The sequence below is a fragment of the Rana temporaria genome, chromosome 8, assembly GCF_905171775.1.
Source record: "Rana temporaria chromosome 8, aRanTem1.1, whole genome shotgun sequence".
NCBI classification, from domain to species: domain Eukaryota; kingdom Metazoa; phylum Chordata; class Amphibia; order Anura; family Ranidae; genus Rana; species Rana temporaria.
The window spans coordinates 78,124,084-78,144,220 of NC_053496.1; the positions used below are offsets into that span (position 1 = coordinate 78,124,084).

The 20,137-nt window shown below is 40.3% G+C and overlaps 1 protein-coding gene across 6 annotated transcripts in view; it reads right to left on the reverse strand.

The window, feature by feature from the left end:
- The window catches only part of PCDH15 (protocadherin related 15), a 1,266,541-nt gene that overhangs the window by 469,823 nt on the left and 776,581 nt on the right, over positions 1-20,137 (reverse strand). For all 6 annotated transcript variants that reach the window (XM_040362073.1, XM_040362072.1, XM_040362074.1 and 3 more), the window contains one exon: positions 19-212. In XM_040362073.1, the coding sequence (XP_040218007.1) occupies positions 19-212 (194 nt within the window). The remainder of the gene's footprint in view (positions 1-18; positions 213-20,137) is intronic.

The window sequence follows — 20,137 nt, forward strand, 5'->3', positions numbered from 1 at the left end:
AATGCATTTTATACATACCTTCTTTGAGCAGGAGGGGCATTATCAGATGCTTTTACCGTAAGAGCATATGACTCTCCAACTGTCAGTGTGACTCCTGGACTAATACTGATGACTCCGGACTTGGTATTGATGACAAACTGCCCCTGAGCTCCAGCTAGTATTTCATATATTATCTGCCCATTGGTTCCTTCATCTGCATCCACAGCTGTGAGCTACAAGTAAAACATCAGAGGAAATAATCATCAGCTCACACATTTCATTATTTATCAGCATTCTTATTTGTCTTTAAATTAAACTGATATACATGTTCCTTTACTACAAGTAAAATAATGTGTGCAGTGAAATGTAAATGTATGTACTATTTTTTAAATTCATTGTTTTCAGAAAGAAATCTCAAACTGTAGTTTGAGAGGCAGCCATATAATGGATTAAATGGACCCCTTACACTACAGATCCCATTAGACACTGTGCAGTAAGAAGGATGGAGAGATGATTTTTGATCAGCTGTCCAGAATTTTTTGTCTTCTTGGCACCAAGGGAGTTAGAGAGAGAGCACCTCTGTCTGGATAGCTGACTGCCAGCAGGAGACCATTTCAGTGGAGATCCAAGCCTAACACTGAAAGTGATGACAGCCGGGGGCATGATCACTAACCACATCACAAGACCTGCTCTGCTGCTGCAGAGAGAATGGAGTGTCCACTCACCCTCCGCTGATCACTGGAGGCTTTCAGAAGGAGACCAAGGGGGACCGCCTTTTACAGCAAGAGGTCACCACAGCATCCCGGGGACTGGTAAGAGGGCTATTAGCTAATTGGTGATACTGCTAGCAGGGACTGAGCTGCTGAGAGCATTACACCAAGTGTATCCAATCCATACTGCACCCGTACTGCACTCTATACCACACTTATTCCAAACTTAGATTGCACCTATACCTTTGTTCCCCTGCCCCATCCGCTACCATCCTATTTTTTCTTGACAATGCATGCTCAATTGGTCTAGGACTAGCATCACCATCATAAATGCTCTCAGTAGAGTTCCAGCACTCGATATATTAAACTTTACTACTGCTCACTGCTGCACTTGAATCAAAATCAAAATAACAAAGTTAACATCATCAGATAGCTAACAGTATAATTTAACCTGCTGCTGTAAAAAGTTTTGCTTCAACTCAGTAAGTCCTTATTGTTGTGGAAAATTTTAAATATGTGGACATTTTATTCTAGGATGTGTGTTTTATAGATTGTCATCTGTCTCCCTGTGTCTGATGTTTAATCGAGGAGCACTCTAGCAGAGCGCACTTGGGTTGAATCAAGACCAGCAGTAAAAATGGTCAGTATGAAAACCTTCTTATGGGATTGAAACGTGTTCTCTGTGTGTGTGTGGGCATTTATGGGTTTGTAGATATCAAGCGCAATGCGCTGGACTGCTTGCTTTCCAATGACTATACACATTAGAGAAGCGAAGTCCGCATAACAAGAGAAACCTATTATATCTCTCTTGCAGACTTCGTTATCCCTTATGGATACATATCTGTGTGAGAGGACATTGATATCTGCCTTGTTGGTGTACTTGTACCGTATATTGACAACAGCAGTAGCAATGTCCCCACAGATTGTCTGAAGCCTATAAGAACACGTAGAATGATCTTAATTCAGATATTTTTTTACTTTGAACAATGTCTGAATGGGATCCATGCTGGCCAAGATGGGGTGTGTGCACTTCCTTTCCCCTGCCTTTCTTTGAGTGCCCTCCCCTTTTTGTTTGTCATTTCCTGTCATGTGATTTTGTATAAGGGGAAGTGATTCGCTGTTGGGGCCATCACTTCCTGCTTTGTTATTCTTTTGTTTCCAATGAATAAAGGATTTTGAGTTTCCTGTGCTGAGAGCAGAAGCTTGAGATTCCAGCTAGAAGCAGCATTGTTTTCTGATTCTTCCTGGTGCCATGAAGTACTTCACATTCCTTGTACAAAGAGCTTGTTACAAACATGCTTTTAAGCACGAAGGAATTGTTTGGTGCTTTGGGTGCATTGAGACGCTGGAAGTGCACATTTTGGTGCGGTGTGGATTTGCGTACAAAGCCCAAGGGAATTCTTCCACAACATGATACTGATATGCAAATAGCAACTTGCTGAAGACTACTGAATACATAAAAATAGACATGATCCTCTGCTCTTCGCAATTCAATGCAATGTTGGGTAGTGGAGGAAGGGGGCTAATTTCTTTAGATAACACAGACAGAAAGTTCAGGGTAGCCCTTAGGTGAGGAATTCAGCAACAGCTTATGCTACTAGCTACTGTTGTTATCTTTGTTATTCTGTTTTTGGCAACAGGTTTGGTTTGAAGCCCATTCAAACCATATTCTTATTTTAACTAAGAAATATTACTTTTGCTTTTATATATATATATTATATATATATATATATATATATATATATATATATATATATATATATATATATATATATATATATATATATATATATATATATATATATATATATATATATATATATAAATATTACTTTTTTTTATTTAGTGAATCACATTTTTTTTAGATTTGCATAGACAAGGGAGGAAGCATGTGTAGGTGCTTGATATGTGGTTCCTGATGAGATGGGCTGTATCAGTACAGACAATGCAAATGGAATATTCTCTCTGTTGCTACTGCAGTTCTTATTAATGTCAATAAAAAAAAATCTACTTTTCTTAGGGCCCTTAATCCGTTTTGAACCAAACAATAGAAGTGCTGTGAATTAACACCATGCTATACCCTATTATAGTCACTCTCCCAGGGCACATGTATTCTGCAGCCCCACAGTTTTTGTTGGTAGCCTGCCATCTTTTCATTCTATAAAATAGTGTAAGCTAAGAGGCAGTTTTTTCTCCATCAGCAATGGGGAAATAAATTACACTTTGATTCATAGTGTGATCTCCACGTTAGGACGTTTTACTCTGTTTCCATTGATTGCACTGAGAACTAGACATAAAATGCTTTTTAGAAGCTGAATGTGCTGATGCCTGATGAAATAAGAAACTGTTCTATGTAGAAGAGTTGCAATTTTGAAATGAGTCCAAGACAATATTTTTTTTGCCCATTTTTTTGTCAAAGTCGTTTCTTTTTGAGTTAGTATAGAGCTTACATATAGAGAACATATGAGCTCCACTGAGCCAATTTTTAGCCTATCTTAACCACTAGCTGCGCAGGGAAATTTTGAAATTCTTCACATATTGTAAATGTAAACATCTGCCTTCCAAATCATCTGATGAAACCAAGAACCAAAATGGTAGATGACAAAATCCTCTTCACTTTTAGGATCATTCTTCACAGAGAAGGGGGATGAATGTATGTTCCTTCATCTCCTGTGTGCTCAGCCAATCCAACTGCTTTCATTGGCGGTGGGTGGTGACAGAGCCCTGTAAAAGTGATTGAGTGACTGTAGAGCAGTGTTTCTCAATTCCAGTCCTCAGGCCCCCCCAACAGGTCAGGTTTTCAGGATTTCCCTCAGATGAAAAGGCTGTGGTGATTACTAAGGCAGTGAAACTGATCAAATCACCTGTGCAAAATAATGGAAATCCTGAAAACATGACCTGTTGGGGGGGCCTGAGGACTGGAATTGAGAAACACTGCTGTAGAGCAACTCGATTTACCTTTACTTGAAAGCAAGTAACAGACTGTAAAAAATAAGCAGCTGCAGTCATTATCCTGCTATGATTGCTTTCACCAAGGATGTGCAGGGGTGTCCTAAGTGGTTAATGAAGAATGGAAACTGAAAGTAGCTTTATATACCTGGACATATACTTTCAATTTCATGTAGGATACCAATAGCAATTACACATTTTTGAAAGTCGTATGATTTGGGAAGAGGTATCTTGATCTTTGCAGGTCTCTACCTACTGAAGGTATAAGGATGGGATATGTTTCTTTATGTGGCAATCAATCACAATGGGTTTTAATAACCATATCTATTTTTATATAATTTAATTTTAATTCAAGCAAACTAGCATTTAAAGCAGGGGTCTCAAACTCAAATTACCTGAGGGCCACAAGACAAGTTTTCATATGCCATGGGGGGCCGCATGCAACCTTTCAAACTTCAAAAACAACAGTACTGGTGTCAGCGAACACATTATTAACCCCCAGCACTGGTGTCAGCGAGCGCATTATTACCACCAGCACTGGTGTCAGCGAGCGCATTATTACCACCAGCACTGGTGTAAGTCAGGGGTTGACAAATTTGCTTGGAATCTAGGAGCCAGCTAAAAAAGTTAGGAGCCAGAAAACGCACCCCGTCCCGACGAGCTTGCGCGCAGAAGCGAAGACATACGTGAACAGCGCCCGCATATGTAAACGGTGTTCAAACCACACATGTGAGGTATCGCCGCGATCGGTAGAGCGAGAGCAATAATTCTAGCACTAGACCTACTCTGTAACTTAAAACATGCAACCTGTAGATTTTTTTAAACGTCGCCTATGTAGATTTTAAAGGGTAAAAAAAGTTTGTCGGCATTCCACAAGCGGACACAATTTTGAAGCGTGACATGTTGGGTATGAATTTACTCGGCGTAAAATTATCTTTCATAATATTAAAAAAAATGGTGATAACTTTACTGTTGTCTTATTTTTTTATTAAAAAAAGTGTAATTTTTTCCCAAAAAAGTGCGCTTGTAAGACCGCTACGCAAATACGGCATAACAGAAAGTATTGCAACGATCGCCATTTTATTCTCTAGGGTGTTAGGATTAAAAATATATATAATGTGTGGGGGTTCTAATTAGAGGGAAGAATATGGCAGTGAAAATAGTGTAAAATGACATTAGAATTGCTGTTTAACTTGTAATGCGTAACTTGTAATACCAACGGCCACCACCAGATGGCGCCAGCTCACATCTGGTGGTAATAACTTGTAATACCAACGGCTCACCACCAGATGGCGCCAGCTAAAAAAAAAAAAATTTTTTTTTTTTTGCTCCCCTCACTTCCACCCTGCCTGCGGGCCATTTATAACTGGTCCGCGGGCCGCAAATGGCCCGCGGGCTGGTACTTTGAGACCACTGATTTAAAGCCATGTGTCAAAAATATTTATAACATAAACATGCATTACTTTTGAGAAAGATTTTTTTAATAATTAATGATCTGGGAACATTATAGTTTGGTAGCTGTGAATGCAATATATGCAGTGAATTATTGAAATTTCAGTTCAGCCTCTCTAACATTATTAGAGGTTGCTCTGTACTGTTATTTCAACACTTCAGTCAGTACTAGATCTAACATGTAGTTATTGCTGTTCCATTTTCTCTATTCTTAATACTGCAGGTCACAGCTATGCTGAACTCTGCTACCGTTCTTTGGAATATATTTAAAAATGCTACCAGAATTTATTTATTTCTCTGCGAAACGAGTTTGCTAGATGACAATATTATATTTCACCAATTTTTTATAAAAGTACAACTAATTTAGGATACTGTGAAACACTCAATAAAATACAGCATTAAACATTAATAAGTTCCAAAAGATTCACATGTCCATCATCTTTTATTCTGAAGTATAAAAATGCATTATGAAACCAAAAAAAAATGCATAATACTGTATCTCCCTTTAAACTTATCTTGGATATAAAAGGAAATCAATAAACCTAGAATAAATGTTGATTTTTTACAAAACAGTTGCAGTTCATTCAATGAGAATTGTACTGGCAAAATATAGGTAAAACTTTTTATGGAAAACATTACACTGTACCTTTATAAACATTTTATCACTGGTGAAATCATACCTGTCTGCAACTGTACACCTTTACATCATTCATTCTTGGCACTTATTGTGTACTAAGGTACGCATCCCATAATATTTTGATATTGCGTTGCTTCATCCAGAGAAGTTGGTTAACAATCTCATGTGTTGTAAACATATGAGAGCTAAGTGGGCCTTCATAAAGAATTTTATTTCCCACAAGCACCATTCAGATTCAATCAATATCAGAATATATCAATATTAGAAACACAAGGTCTGAGGAGTAGCCTGCTGGTTTCAGGGCCTGATTTAGAGTAGAGGGCTGCAGATTTGAGCTGCAAATACTATCATTTTTACTTTGGTGTTCAGTGACACAATACCATTATAATGTGGCCACGGTAAAACCATGCTCTGCACTATCCATGGATTCACACTGACCTTCATGAATGAATCCTCTTGAACTCTACAAGCTCTTAAGCTTGGTACACACTGAGTACAGGAGCCACTGTAGTAACAATCCAATGTTAGTAGGATAATTTCGTGCAGGGAGCCACTGTAGTAACGATCCATTGTTAGTAGGATAATTTCATGTACGATACCAATAGCAATTACACTGTTACATTTTTGGAAACTGTATGATTTGGGAAGAGGTATGTTGATCTTTGCAGATCTCTACCTACTGAAGGTATAAGGATGGGATATGTTTATTTATGTGGCAATCAATCACAATGGGTTTTAATAATTTGATGTTAGTACAGCGATTTCACCTGCTGAACACACCGTTGAGTAGTTGCTGGTCAGAACTTTTTCAGTCATGCTTATGTTGCACTGGCTGTCATACACATGGGCCAAATGTTGACCAGTTTCTATTGAACCGGCTGATGCCACCCGACATTCGGCCCATGTGTACTAGGCTTTTCTCAGCCCAGTTATTTAGTTGGCAGTGGCAACTGACTAAGAGCAATCTGGTACCTCCTTCATGAGAGGGGCTCTTCTTTACCTACAGTAATATTTCAGTTTTTGTTTCCAAAAAACTTTAATTCTCATAAAGGCCACTAGCTGCAAAGGGTGTACTGTTAAAGAAAACACTAAACACAAGGGTATATGGACACAAATACTACTACATTCCAGAGGGATATGTTCAATAAAATTTATATATTTTTTCCAATTACCATGTTGTTGTCAAGTTTAGATGCCCCCTTAAGTGTTAAACTTTGTATTACTGCTTTTGGACAAATTTACTGATTCTCCTTTCTAATAAACAATCTATTTTCAAAACTAGTGACAATAAAGAAGGTTACACAATTCTGAATTTGTATACTTCATTGTTTTTTTAATAATGAAATGTGAGTTAACAACCAATACTGAAATCAATGATCTTGTTAATTTTGAGATAATGTATCTTCTCTACCAATTTCTCAACCTTCAAATGTATGGCTAATGATAACACATAATATTGTACTATAATTTAAGATACACTGAAAGCATACAAAGTACTTTATTTTAACTTTTCATGCTGATTCTTTGGCAGAAATACTGCTAAATTATCAAAGTAATTGAGACATCTGTCCCACTTGTGGAAAGAAAGGCAGGGAATGCTAAATAGCGACCCCTGCATATGGGACCAGGGAATGAAACAAATTGTAAGCAGTTGGATTGTACAATAATTATTTAACGGTTATCAATAAAGATTATATGTTAAAAAAAAAATAATAATAATTTCTGGAAGCTTCTAAGACAGGGATATGCAATTAGCAGACCTCCAGCTGTTGCAGAACTACAAGTCCCATCAGGCATAGCAAGACTCTGACAGCCACAAGCATGACACCCAGAGTCAGAGGCATGACGGGACTTGTAGTTTTGCAACAGCTGGAGGTCCGCTAATTGCATATCCCTGTTCTAAGAGGTCAGGTGACCAGAAAGACCTATAAGGAATCAAAAGATTTTAACTGTCATCAGACCAACGGCAGCTCTGGAAGAAGAAGCATCTCCGTGTGGTGTCTCTCCTTACCATGGAAAATTGACTGCGTCAGATGATGAATCGGGCCTCCGCTCCGGACAGGGATTCCTGGATGCGCTTTTGCCTGTCCTCCATAGCTCCCTTGGTTCCATCTTCTTCTTTTTCCTCTCCTCCCCTCCCTCTTTCTTTCCCACAGCACCATTCGTCCTTTCCTCCCCTTCCAGGGACCTCCGTTGTGTCACTTCCTCCCTGGGCTCCTCCTCCGGTTTTTCCTCCGACTGCATCTTGGTCTGCTCCAGTGATTGACATCCTGTGGTTCCCGCCCTTGATGACGCCGGCTGATCCTGTTCCCCCTTCGGTTTCTGGCCCAGAAATGCCGACGGACACCAGCGCGTGCGCAGTGGTTACTGGCATCGAGCGGTCGGAGACCCGGCAGTCGGTCCGCCGGTTTGAACCCCGGGGCCCTCCTCCTCCCAAAAAGGCAAAGAAAAAAGGTAACGGTAGAAAAAATTTGCAGAGTGCTAGCTCTGAGTTGCCTATTGTGCCCTGTGATTTTTTATTTGAGCCTAGCAGCCAATTTGACTCCACATCTGCCGCTGCTTTGCCCTCCTCTTACCTTAATGATATTTCTATTGCAAATGTGTCTCCTTCTTTTGTACAGCCTTTGTTGTGCCAGAATGTTGTTGGTAATGTTTATTTTCCTACAGCTCCCCCTGCTGGTTCATTGCTTGCTGTACAGGATGTTTCTGATGAAAATGTAGTATCTTCCAGACCTTTGGTTGCTACTCAGTCTATGCCACAGATGACACCTAGTGGTGAGTCTGCTCAATTACACGACTTTATGAAATAAATGTCTTCATTTGTTTCTATTGCTGATGAATTTTAAAATAATTTTTCTGCAAATATAAATGTTGGGGGTTTTGCCTGTTATAGATGTGAGACCGCCTGCGCATATAGCGATGATTGATGATAATTCACATTTAGTTCCGGAATGTTGTCTTAAAGAAGCAATGGCATGCAAAATTTCGCCTCTTGGTTTCCACTTGTTGCAATCTATCAAAAGCAAAAATTGGAGAGGTGAATATGTTGAGCTTCTCTCTCTTTTGCCTTCATTCAAAGAAAATCGCTTGGATAGTAAGGGTTTTGAAAAGGATGACGATAAGAAGAAGTCTGCGCCACACACTTTTAACAATTGGCTTCAAGCCTTTTGTATTTATTCCAGAATTTTGGGTGAACGACGCCCAGAATTATGTAGTGGTTTATTTAGACATCAAGAAATAATCCTGGAAGCCTATAAAAAATTTCCAGGATTGGCCTTGTTTTTCTACGACTAATCTTTTCGTCAAAAAATGGTGGTGCATTAAAATATGACGTGGGGTACAATAGACGTTGGTCTGTGGTTTAATCTTCTCATACCACGCAAGGCTGTTTTACCATCACCAACCCCTCATGTTTATCAGTTTAAGAAAGGTTTCTGTTTTGGCTTCAATGAGGGTCAATGTAAGTTCCCGAATTTGTGTCATTATAAACATGAATGTTCTACATGTTCTGGAAATCACTCTGCCTCTCGTTGTTTTAAAAAATTGCAATCTACTGTGAGTTCCCACTCCAAGGATAATTTTCGTGCTGGGAGTAACTCCAGTGAATCTGTCCGCAATGTTACCATTCCTCCTCATTTGGCCAAACCGTCAGATGGTGGACATGCTCATTGACGGTTTTTCCTCTGGTTTTCGTTTGCCTCACTTTTCAGGCCCTGATTGTCTTTGTTTTGACAACCTTGCTTCTGTACGTCGTTTTCCTTCTATTGTCTCTGATAAAAATTTTAAGGAAGTTTCTAAAGGCAGGGTTGCGGGCCCATTTTTATTTCCCCCCTTTTCTGATTTCCGGGTTTCTCCTTTAGGTTTGGTACCTGCAAAGGAACCAAATAGTTTCCGCCTTATACACCATTCATCTTATCCGGTTGGTTTTTCCCTTAATGATGAAATTGATCGTAGTTTAAGTTGTGTTTCTTTTGCTTCATTTAATGTGGCAGTTAATAAAATCTGCATCTTAGGTAAATTTGCCGTTATGACTAAGGCTGATATTAAGTCAGCCTTACGTTTGTTACCTATACACCCTTCTGCATTCAACTCATTGGGTTTTCAACATGATGGTTTCTATTTCGCTAAATGCCTTCCTATGGGCTGTTCGTTATCCTGTTAATACTTTGAGGCGTTTTCCTCTTTTCTGGAGTGGGTTGTTACTTACATGACCGGGTCTTTTAATTTATTACATTATCTTGATGATTTCTTGTTTTTTGGCCCATCTGACACTCCTGAATGCTGATTTGTTTACAGAATTTCATTTGACTTGTCAGCGTTTTGGTGTTCCTTTGGCCCTAGAAAAATCGTTTAGTTCTTAGGTATCACTATAGACACTGTCCGAATTGAATTTCATTTACCACAGTCTAAGTTGGATCGTTTGCGTTTTATGATTTATTTTGTTCTTTCTAAACCCAAGGTCACAATTTGCACATTACAATCATTACTAAGTTTGATCGCTTTGCTACGCGTATCATTCCTTTTGGTTGTGTCTTTTCTAAAAGATTGTATAGAGCTATTGCCGGCTATAAGTCCCCTGTTTGTGGATTAAAGTGAAATACATTCCTGGATGTACTAATGTTATTGCTGATTCTCTATCACGTTTCCAGCTAGAGCAATTTCATACTTTGGCCCCGGAGGCGGATTTCCTTGGTTTACCTTGCCTGGAGCACTTGTGGTTGGTAGTTTACAATCCATGAATGCAGCGGTGATCAACTCTTTAGCGCCTTCCACGTTGGCGAATTACAACGGTGTGTGTTCTTTGTGGTGTGCCTATCTTAAATTTTTGCATGTTCCTTGTGATTACTTCTCAGAATATAATGCAATTTAATGCAATGCTCTTATTCTTATTCTCACCTCGGAATCTCCTTCTTTTTCAAATACCGAGGTTATCCTCCCTGCTCTTCCCTTTTCTTGGTTAAACAGGCCCTCAAAAGTTATCGTAATCGTTATTTTCGGAGAGATGCACGTGTTCTGGTTACTAGACATCTTTTGCGTCATTTAAAGTCTGCCTCTTCGTCTGTTTGTTATACGCCTTCTGAAGTATTGCTATTTAAGGTTTCCTTTAGTGTGATTGTTTTTTGAGCCTTTCGTCTTTCTGAATTATTGCCCAAAGCTTCGGGCTACATTGGAGGGTTTGTTAATTTCTGACGTTGTAATGGGTCCTAATTCTATCAGGATATTTTTGAGATTTAACAAAACTGATCAATTGGGTAAAGGCAGGTGGATTGCTATTAAACGATCACCTGATTCATCTAGATGTGCCTTTTATTGGTTGACTGAATACTTGAGTTTGAGACCTTGTGGATCGTCACAGTTGTTGCTTCATAGCTCTGGTGTTGCGCTTACTCAATGCCAGTTTTCAGCTGTATTGGCTAAATGTCTTGATTTTCTGAATTTGAGTCACTTACATGTTACTAGCCACTCTTTCCGTATTGGCGCAGCGACTGAGGCAGCCAGGATGGGATGCTCCGAGTCTGATATTAAACTTCTGGGTGGTTGGAAATCAAATTGTTTTCTTTCTTACGTTAGGCCTAATTTATGTTTTCTCTGATTTTAGATTCACCTCAAGTGATATGGCTCATAGGACATTAGTTTGTTTATTGGGTTAATGTTCGGGCATCAGAAAAAGTTTATGGACCTAATTTGAATTTGGACATTTCTAAATTTTCGGTTTCTTGGCATGGCTATTGTGGCATGTCTTGGTTTGATTTTAGACCTGTGTTATCTACTTTAATTACTTCTGGGTCACACCCAGATGTGATTGTTATCCACTTAGGGGGCAACGATTTGGGGGTGAACAAAACTTTAGATTTAATTTTGCAAATTAAGATTGAATTTTTTAATTTGCGTTCTATCTTACCTGCCTGTTTTGATTATTTCAGAGATCATTCCACGATTAAAATGGTTACTTGATCCTGATCTCTTAGGCCTCGTACAGATGAGGGGACAGTCCGCTGAAAACGGTCCGCTGGACCGTTTTCAGCGGACATGTCCCCTCGGAGATTTCTGTCTGATGGTTGTACACACCATCAGACAGAAATCCGCACGGACAGACAGCGCGGTGACGTGTCCGCACCATCGCCGCAGCAACGTGCGCGACGCTGGAAGGTCAATGCTTCCACGCATGCGTCAAAGTGATTCGACGCATGTGAGGGATGGCGGCCGCTCGGACATGTACGGTGAGTCTGTACAGACGACCGAACATGTCCAACGGACAGGATTCTAGCGGACATGTTTCTTAGCATGCTAAGAAACATGTGTCCGCTCGAAAACGGTCGGGTGGACAAATGTCCGCTGGAAACCTGTCCGGTCGGCCGTACACACAACCGAACATGTTTGCTGAAACTGGTCAGCGGACCAGTTTCAGCAGACATGTTCGGTCGTCTGTACGAGGCCTAATATGTTGAAAAGATCAGAAAGAGGGTGAACAGGATTGTTTCTAAAATTATGCCATCAGTCCAAGGTTTTTCATATAGATGTTGATCTAGAAGGAGGTTTACATGGTTTTTACCGTCCAGATTTGGTTCATCTTTCCGATATAGGGCTAGATATCTTGGCCCGGATTCAGATACATCGGCACATATTAATGCCGTCGTAGCGTATCTCTTTTACGCTACGCCGGCGCAGCGCGGAGAGGCATGCACTGCATTCACAAAGCCAGTGCTCACCAAGATGAGCCAGTGTAGCGTATTTTCGAAGGCGCAGGCCAGCGTAAGTGTAAGTGGGCATGACCCCATGCAAATGATGGTCCGAGCCTGGCACAGTGGTTTACGCCCGGCGTATCTCAAACGGTGCATGGACGCATGTCCCGTACCCCTCTGCGCATGCTCACAACTACGCCCGGCGTAACCCCTAAGATATGCCGGCCCACCGCCTATGCCCAGAGCATAAATACGCCCAGACATGCGCCCATCCTGCACAAAAGTACACCAGCAGCTTATCTTCCATGGTACAGGTACTTTTGCATTGTGATGTCTGCTCCTGTGACTGAGAGGGAGAGGAGGAAAAAAAAAATTTGCCTGAGAAGAGGGCGATCCTGATCTCTGCCATCTCAAGGTACGATGTGTACCTCCATGGCAATCAGAGTGGCATAACCAGTAAGCTCAGGAAGAAATAGATCCTCCAGGAAGTCACCCTGGAGGTCAATGCCATTGGCCATGAGAGAAGGATCTCCAAGGACATCTCAAAGAAAATCAATGACCTGTGTCGTCAGTTCATAGATAAGCTGGCCAAGGTGAAGAGGCACGCCAGGGGCACGGGAGGCGGACCAGCCAGTACTGTCAGGCTCACTGCCGATGAGGAGGTGATCGCCAGATGTCTGGAGAGGGATCAGGTGGAGGGCCTGGAGGGCTTTGACTCCGGTGAACAGGCCTTGAGGACAGGTAAGTGTTTTTCATCCCCCATCTGGTGTTTAGCATGTGAGGGGGTGCAAGGGAACATGTAACAAGTGTGTGGGTCCACCAACATGTGAATGCTTTGTGTCATCCACAGATGTGCTGGAGGGAGCGGGGCCATCGTCTGCTGCTGGACGACCCACACCATCCGTGCATAGATGTATGTGCCGTCCTCCAGTAAGGGCATGCCATGTCGGCCAATGGCATGATCCCTTCTATTTTTTTGTAGTGACTGCATACGGTCAGTAGTGCAGGCTACAGTGTGACTGGTGTGTGAATGTGGGTGACATTCCTGCCAGCAAGGCGTGTCACATTGGGTCCTTAGGGAGAGGTTATCCCCACGACCGTGTGAATGTGGTATGAATAGACAGCAACACCATTGGGGCCTTGGCGTGGCGTTGCTGCTCCTGCATGGTGGACTTGGGCTGAACCAATGTGAAGTGGACGTGGTGTGTGTGAGCACAGGACCCCAGATGGCAAGTCACCTTTTTTTTTTTTTTTAGAAAAAAAAAATCTTTTTGATATTATTTAATTTTTTTTTTATTCTTTTTAGTTCCTTTTTTTTTTTATTTATATATTTTTATTTACTTTGTCTTTCTCAATTTGCGGCAGCAACCCCCCAGGCCCATGCTTGAAGCTGTGTAAGGGGCCCCATAATTCCCGATGGCGGCCCTGCCTGGCATGTTGGCATACAGATGTGTTGTCCTACAAGTGTAGTTGCTCAGTTCGTCCATAACAGTGCTGCTGCAGCTGCTGTCCAGCTGACCTGTGCACGTCTGGTGCTGAGTTACACCTGCTCTATGGGGAATAACTTCAGGCGGGACGTAGAACTTACGCGCACCACGCGTAGCCTGCGCCAGGCGCACGTACGTTCGTGAATCGCCGTATCTCCCTCATTTGAATACTTAAATACAAAATCAATGGGGTTGCCACATGCATCCAGCGTAAATATGCGCCCACGATACGCCGGCATAGACAAGTTACGTCGGTCGGATGAAGCCTATTTTCAGGCGTATCTAGTTTTGTGGGCACGGCGCATAGATACGACGGTGCATATTTACACTTACGCTTTGTGAATCCAGGCCCTTGAATCTAGATTTACAGACTTGTGTAGAATTGGCCGTGGTCTGGGTGGGGTGCCAGGCTGAGTAGGTTCAGCCCGGCGTTTGGGTATTGTTATTAATGGTGATATAGTTTGAGCCTTAATAGCTGAACTATTTAGTGTATATTAATGGTAAATATAGTTTGAGCTGTGATGGCTGAACTATTTTATGTTGGTGGTAAAATTGTTATATTGAAATAAATATTTATTGGTAAATGGTATTATTAATATGCCAATAATAAATGCCATTTTCATCCATAAGTACAGTTTTGTGTGTATTTATTTAATTATTTTAAAGTGTGTTTTCGTCCTCTGATCCCAAGAAAGGCAGGGGAAGCTAAATAGTGACCCCTGCCTATGGGACCAGGGAATGAAACAAATTGTAAGCAGTTGGATTGTATAATAATTATTTAACGGTTATCAATAAAGATTATTTATATATATATATATATATATATATATATATATATATAATTTCTGGAAGCTTCTAAGAGGTCAGGTGACCAGAACGACCTATAAGGAATCAGAAGATTTTAACTGTCATTAGACCAACGGCAGCTCTGGAAGAAGAAGCATCCCTCTCTACCCTCTCTATGTCGAGGTCCTTTTTATGTGGCTGGTCCCTTCTGCTGTAAGGGTATTGTTATTAATGGTGATATAGATCGAGCCTTAATAGCTGAACTATTTAGTGTATATTAATGGTAAATATAGTTTGAGCTGTGATGGCTGAACTATTTTGTGTTGGTGGTAAAATTGTTATATTGAAATAAATATTTATTGGTAAATGGTATTATTAATATGCCAATATAAAGGACCACGGCCATTTTCATCCATAAGTACAGTTTTGTGTGTATTTATTTATTTATTTATTTAATTATTTTAAAAAGTGTGTTTTCGTCCTCTGGTCCTAGATAATAATATGCTTTAATAGTTAGATATACAATTATAAAATTAACACATTGAATTAGGATCTACTTTTTTAATGTGTTTTTACCTCCCTGCCATTTAAAGCCATCAGTCCTAAATGGAATTAGGGCAATTAGTTAAGGAATGATGAACGATATTCACAGTTTGCTATCAGTGTGACTAATAATCCAAATAGCAGAGATTAAAATGCCAACAATAGGTAATCCCAAACAGCAATTAATACCTAAAGCATATTTTGGGGCAGAAAATAAAACATTTAGTACTCTGCTATAAATGCACATTTCCCTATGTTTCATCCCTAAAATAAATACTGAAAGCACCAAAAATTAACTGTTGATCTGCCAGACATCCAACAGGCTTTTAACATGGTTGTAAAGGATTTTTCTCTTTACCATAAGAAACATGTTATGCTTACCTGCTCTTGACTATGGTTTTGCACAGAGCAGCCCCGGTCCTCCTCTTCTCAGGTCCCCCGTCAGCACACCTGGCTCCTCCCTCTGCTGTGTGCCCCCATAACAAGCCGCTAGCTATGGGGGCACTGGTTCATGCTCACTAACGGGAACCCTTCCCAGCTCTGTGCTCATTGGCTGTGATTGACAGTAGCAGGATCCAATGCTTCCTGCTTCTGTGTCTGAACCAAGTCAGCCTTGGCTTTTGTGCACATCGCTGGATCGTGATCTGGTTCAGGTAAGTATTTAGGGGGGCTGCATAGGTTTTTTACCTTACTGCATACAAGTAAGAAAATAAAAAGTCTGCCTTTTCAACCACTTTCATTGCATTTGGAGCTGACAACAGATTATGTTTACTGCTCCGAAATTCTAAGAAGCTTTGTTAGCTCTGACTGCTGGACTACAGAATTCTGCCTATTGCCCCATCTTTCTGTCTCTCTCTATACTCATACATTGTTTTGGTGGGAAAAAAATCAATGCTGCTACCTTGACTCCCAAGATGCTACCCACACATTGTGTGGAGGAAAAGGGTTCTAGAGAGATGTAGTTCTTGGAGTGTGCCTATGTCAATAAGGACTGGGCTTCCTGTAACTTCCCTGCTAGCTTTGTCATACCGGGGAAGGAAGTGCACTATTGGCAAGATCACCAACTAAATATAAAGGAAAGGAAGACAAAATTTAAACTAATTCAGCCACAGCACCTAAGGACTAGTAAGCTGCAACATGATAAATATGTTTTGCCAGAGCTAGATAAACTAACTATTAGTTAACAGATGTTTCATATTACTCTTGTTTTACTGAATATGCCAGTCAATGTATTAGCATTTATACCTGGAAATAGTGACTTGTGACCAATGGCTATTCTTTCTCTGGAAATGTAAGATATTCAAAACATTCACATAGGAGCGTATAGTGCTATAATTTACCTTACAATTAATTTTAGCAGAGAAATATTTACCTTTAGACATTTATATTTACGATTCATGGCTTAAATATAACAGTAATAACAAGGAGAGCAAGTTTGAAAAATAGGAGAGTAAATGAATGTGAGTCATAGAACAATAGAGTCATCATAAAGTAGTACATGTTGTAACTAATATTTTTAAATAACAAGTGAAGGTTAAAGTAGCCCATAATGCATGAATATGTATTAGAAAAGAATTTCTTCTTGAGGACAAACTTAAAAGAAATGCAAACTGATACTAACCGAAGCTTCAGTGTAATTCTATGTATATCCCACAGGAGCTATACTAATTTAAATGTGTTGTTTCTTGGAAAGGGTGAACAGTATATTAAGCATGTTTGCCACTGTTGAAATGTTCATTGTACTTTTTTCAAATAAAAAGTATAATATTTAAGGAGGAATTCTAAGTCCAAAATTAGACAAAATTTCTCTTTTATTTTTCAAAATGTACATTAGGTTTTATGCATGTATAAGATTCACTATCTACGGCACATACAGAAAAATTTAACAATTATAGTCGATTGCACATATATGACAGTGTATTTGCCCTCAAGCTCTGCCACCTGCACATAAGTGAAAGTGCTTCTTGTTACAATTAGTTATTTCTGTATACTTGTAAATTACTTGTCTAGGGGAACCCAACCCCCTTTGATTTCAGTAAAAAAAAAAAAAAACTTTACACATATCTTCCTTTAGTTAGCATGCTAACTTAGAACTAAAGAATTACAAGTTGCAATACTGACGCAGTCAGTTTAAACCATATGCTAGAGCTAAGGCCAAGTATTCAGTCACACTCCAGGTAATAAATACAATATTCATAACTCATTAACAGCTATACTAAGAGATGGTAAGCTCTTCTATTTAATCAATTGTTTTGTCTCTTGATGCCTCCAATGCTGATGCTATACTAAACCTGTCTATTTTCAGCTTTTGCATCCCTTTACTGCTCTCTGCACCTACCACATATCAACAAAAACTTTTTAAAATTCATATAAAAAAATAAATAAATGCTAATAACTATCAGAAGAAATACCCATAACTGCATCAAAAATTCACAAAATGGTCCCAAAACACAAAAGTCAATACCACTTAAAAAATGTCTTCATAGTTCTATCTTCAGTAAGATTCCCAACACATATGAGGTAATATTTACAACATGCACAAACAAATCTGTGTGTCCATATCTCTCACCCTCATAAATAGACCTTTCTATAACTGAAAATGTCTATAAAAGCATTCATCATCAAGGATGGAAAATGAGGGTTCCACCAGACCAATCGACTTGTGTCATTCTATCTAGAAAGGATTTTCATCCACTGTTTTTTCCCAAAAATTCCATTAGCTCAAAGATCATAGTGCTCAATGTTGTTATATAAATATATTTCTAAATAAAATTATTCCATTTATAACAATACCATGCTTCATACAACAAATAAGTGCAATAATCCAGTGCACTTGTTTGTTGTAGGAAGCACAGTACTTTTGTGAGTGGAATAATGTTATTCCACATCACATTACAAATATTTTTATTTCACAACATTGATCACTATTATTTATTCTTCTCTTTAAGAGCCGGTTCACACTGGGGCGACTCGTCAGGCGGCTCAGCCGCCTGACAAGTCGCCTCCCATTCTATTCCCCAGAACCGTTCTAATAGGAGCGACACAAGTTTGCATTGGGCTTTTTTTGTTTTGTTCTTTTTTTCTATCATTGTGTTACTACTTCTGTTGTCATCAACATGACCCAGATATTTGTGGATACCTAGAGCTCAAAAAAGGAATATGTTTAGTATATTCTCAGTCTATTGTTAAAAAAATTATGTTATGTTCCTTGTAAGCTGCTAGTGTGGCTCAGTATAAAAACATAGATCCTATTTGTCTGTGGAACCAGAGCTAATAGGAAAAGTATTATGGAAACTTGAACAAATATATTTTAAACGTGTTCATTACAGCCAAATAAATGTATTTTCACAAAAATCATGAAACCATATTGGCTGATTGAGCAATAAACTGTTTTGATGAGGGTCCAGTCTTTTTTTTTTGAATGATTTCAATATAAACTAGATACAAAACATTAAAATATCTTCCTTTGTGTCTGTAAGAGTAATTCGTGGTACACAAGTAACATAAGTATGACAGTTTCATCAAAACATCCAGCCACATTAAAATCATTTTATTATGGGCACTGAACACCCATGGCTAAGACAGAATTGGACCACTATCCAGGGTAAATCAATCGGTGCCTAGGCTTTCTAGTGTTTATGCCTACTGCACCTGTAATCCCTGACAGCCAGTGGCGGCTGGTGCTAAAAAAAAAATTGGGGGGCGCAAACAAACGGTAAAAAAAAAAATGAAGCCTCACTGTGCCCATCAAATGCAGCTACTGTGCCCATCAATTGCAGCCACTGTGACCATCAATTGCAGCCACTGTGCCCATCAAACACATCCACTGTGCCCATCAAACTCAGCCACTGTGCCATCAAATGCAGCCACTGTGCCATCAATTGTCGCCACTGTGCCATGCCATCAATTGTTGCCACTGTTCCATCAATTGTCGCCACTGTGCCATCAATTGTCGCAACTGTGCCATGCCATCAATTGTAGCCACTGTGCCATCAATTTTCGTCACTGTGCCATGCCATCAATTGTCACCACTGTGCCATCAATTGTCGCCACTGTGCAATGTCCTTAAATGCAGCCACTGTGCCATGCCATCAAACGCAGCCACGGTGCCATCATTTATCACCACTGTGCCTATCAATTCTCACCACTGTACCATGCCATCAAATACAGCCACTGTGCCATCAATTGTCACCACTGTGCCATCAATTGTCACCACTGTGCCATCAATTGTCACCACTGTGCCATGTCAAAGGCAGCCACTGTGCCATCAAACGCAGCCACTGTGACATCCCATCAAACATAGCCACTGTGTCATCAATTGTTACCACTGTGCCAACAATTGTTGCCACTGTGCCATCAATTGTCACCACTGTGCCCATCAATTATCACCACTGTGCCATGCCAAATGCACCCACTGTGCCATCAATTGTCGCCACTGTGCCCATCAATTGTCGCCACTGTGCCCTGTAAAAAGCTGCCAAATTGCCCCCTCGGGCACTTACCTTTCTGGGGTCAGCCATCCTCCTTCCACCGTCCCTTGATGTCTTCTCCCGTCCTCGATGATGCTTCAGCCAATCAGGTTAACGGTAACCAGAACCGGTGAACCTAATTGGCTGAGATGCCTGTCAGTGTTAACCAGGGAACACACAACCCGTGCGTCCCCTGGTTAACTATTTGAAAGCCTATTACAGCCCTCGGGCTGTAATCGGAAAGCCTATCAGAGCCGCTGGCTCTGATAGGCACTTCCAAAGCCAACCAGCTGCCATTATTCAGATGGTCGGCGCTCACCAGGGGCCAGCCATCTGAATAGTGGGCGGCAGCAACAATACATGGATTCATGCAGTGCATGAATCTATGTATTGTATTCAGTGGCCGTGCAGGAGCGAGAGGGGGCGGCGCTCCTGCGCCCTC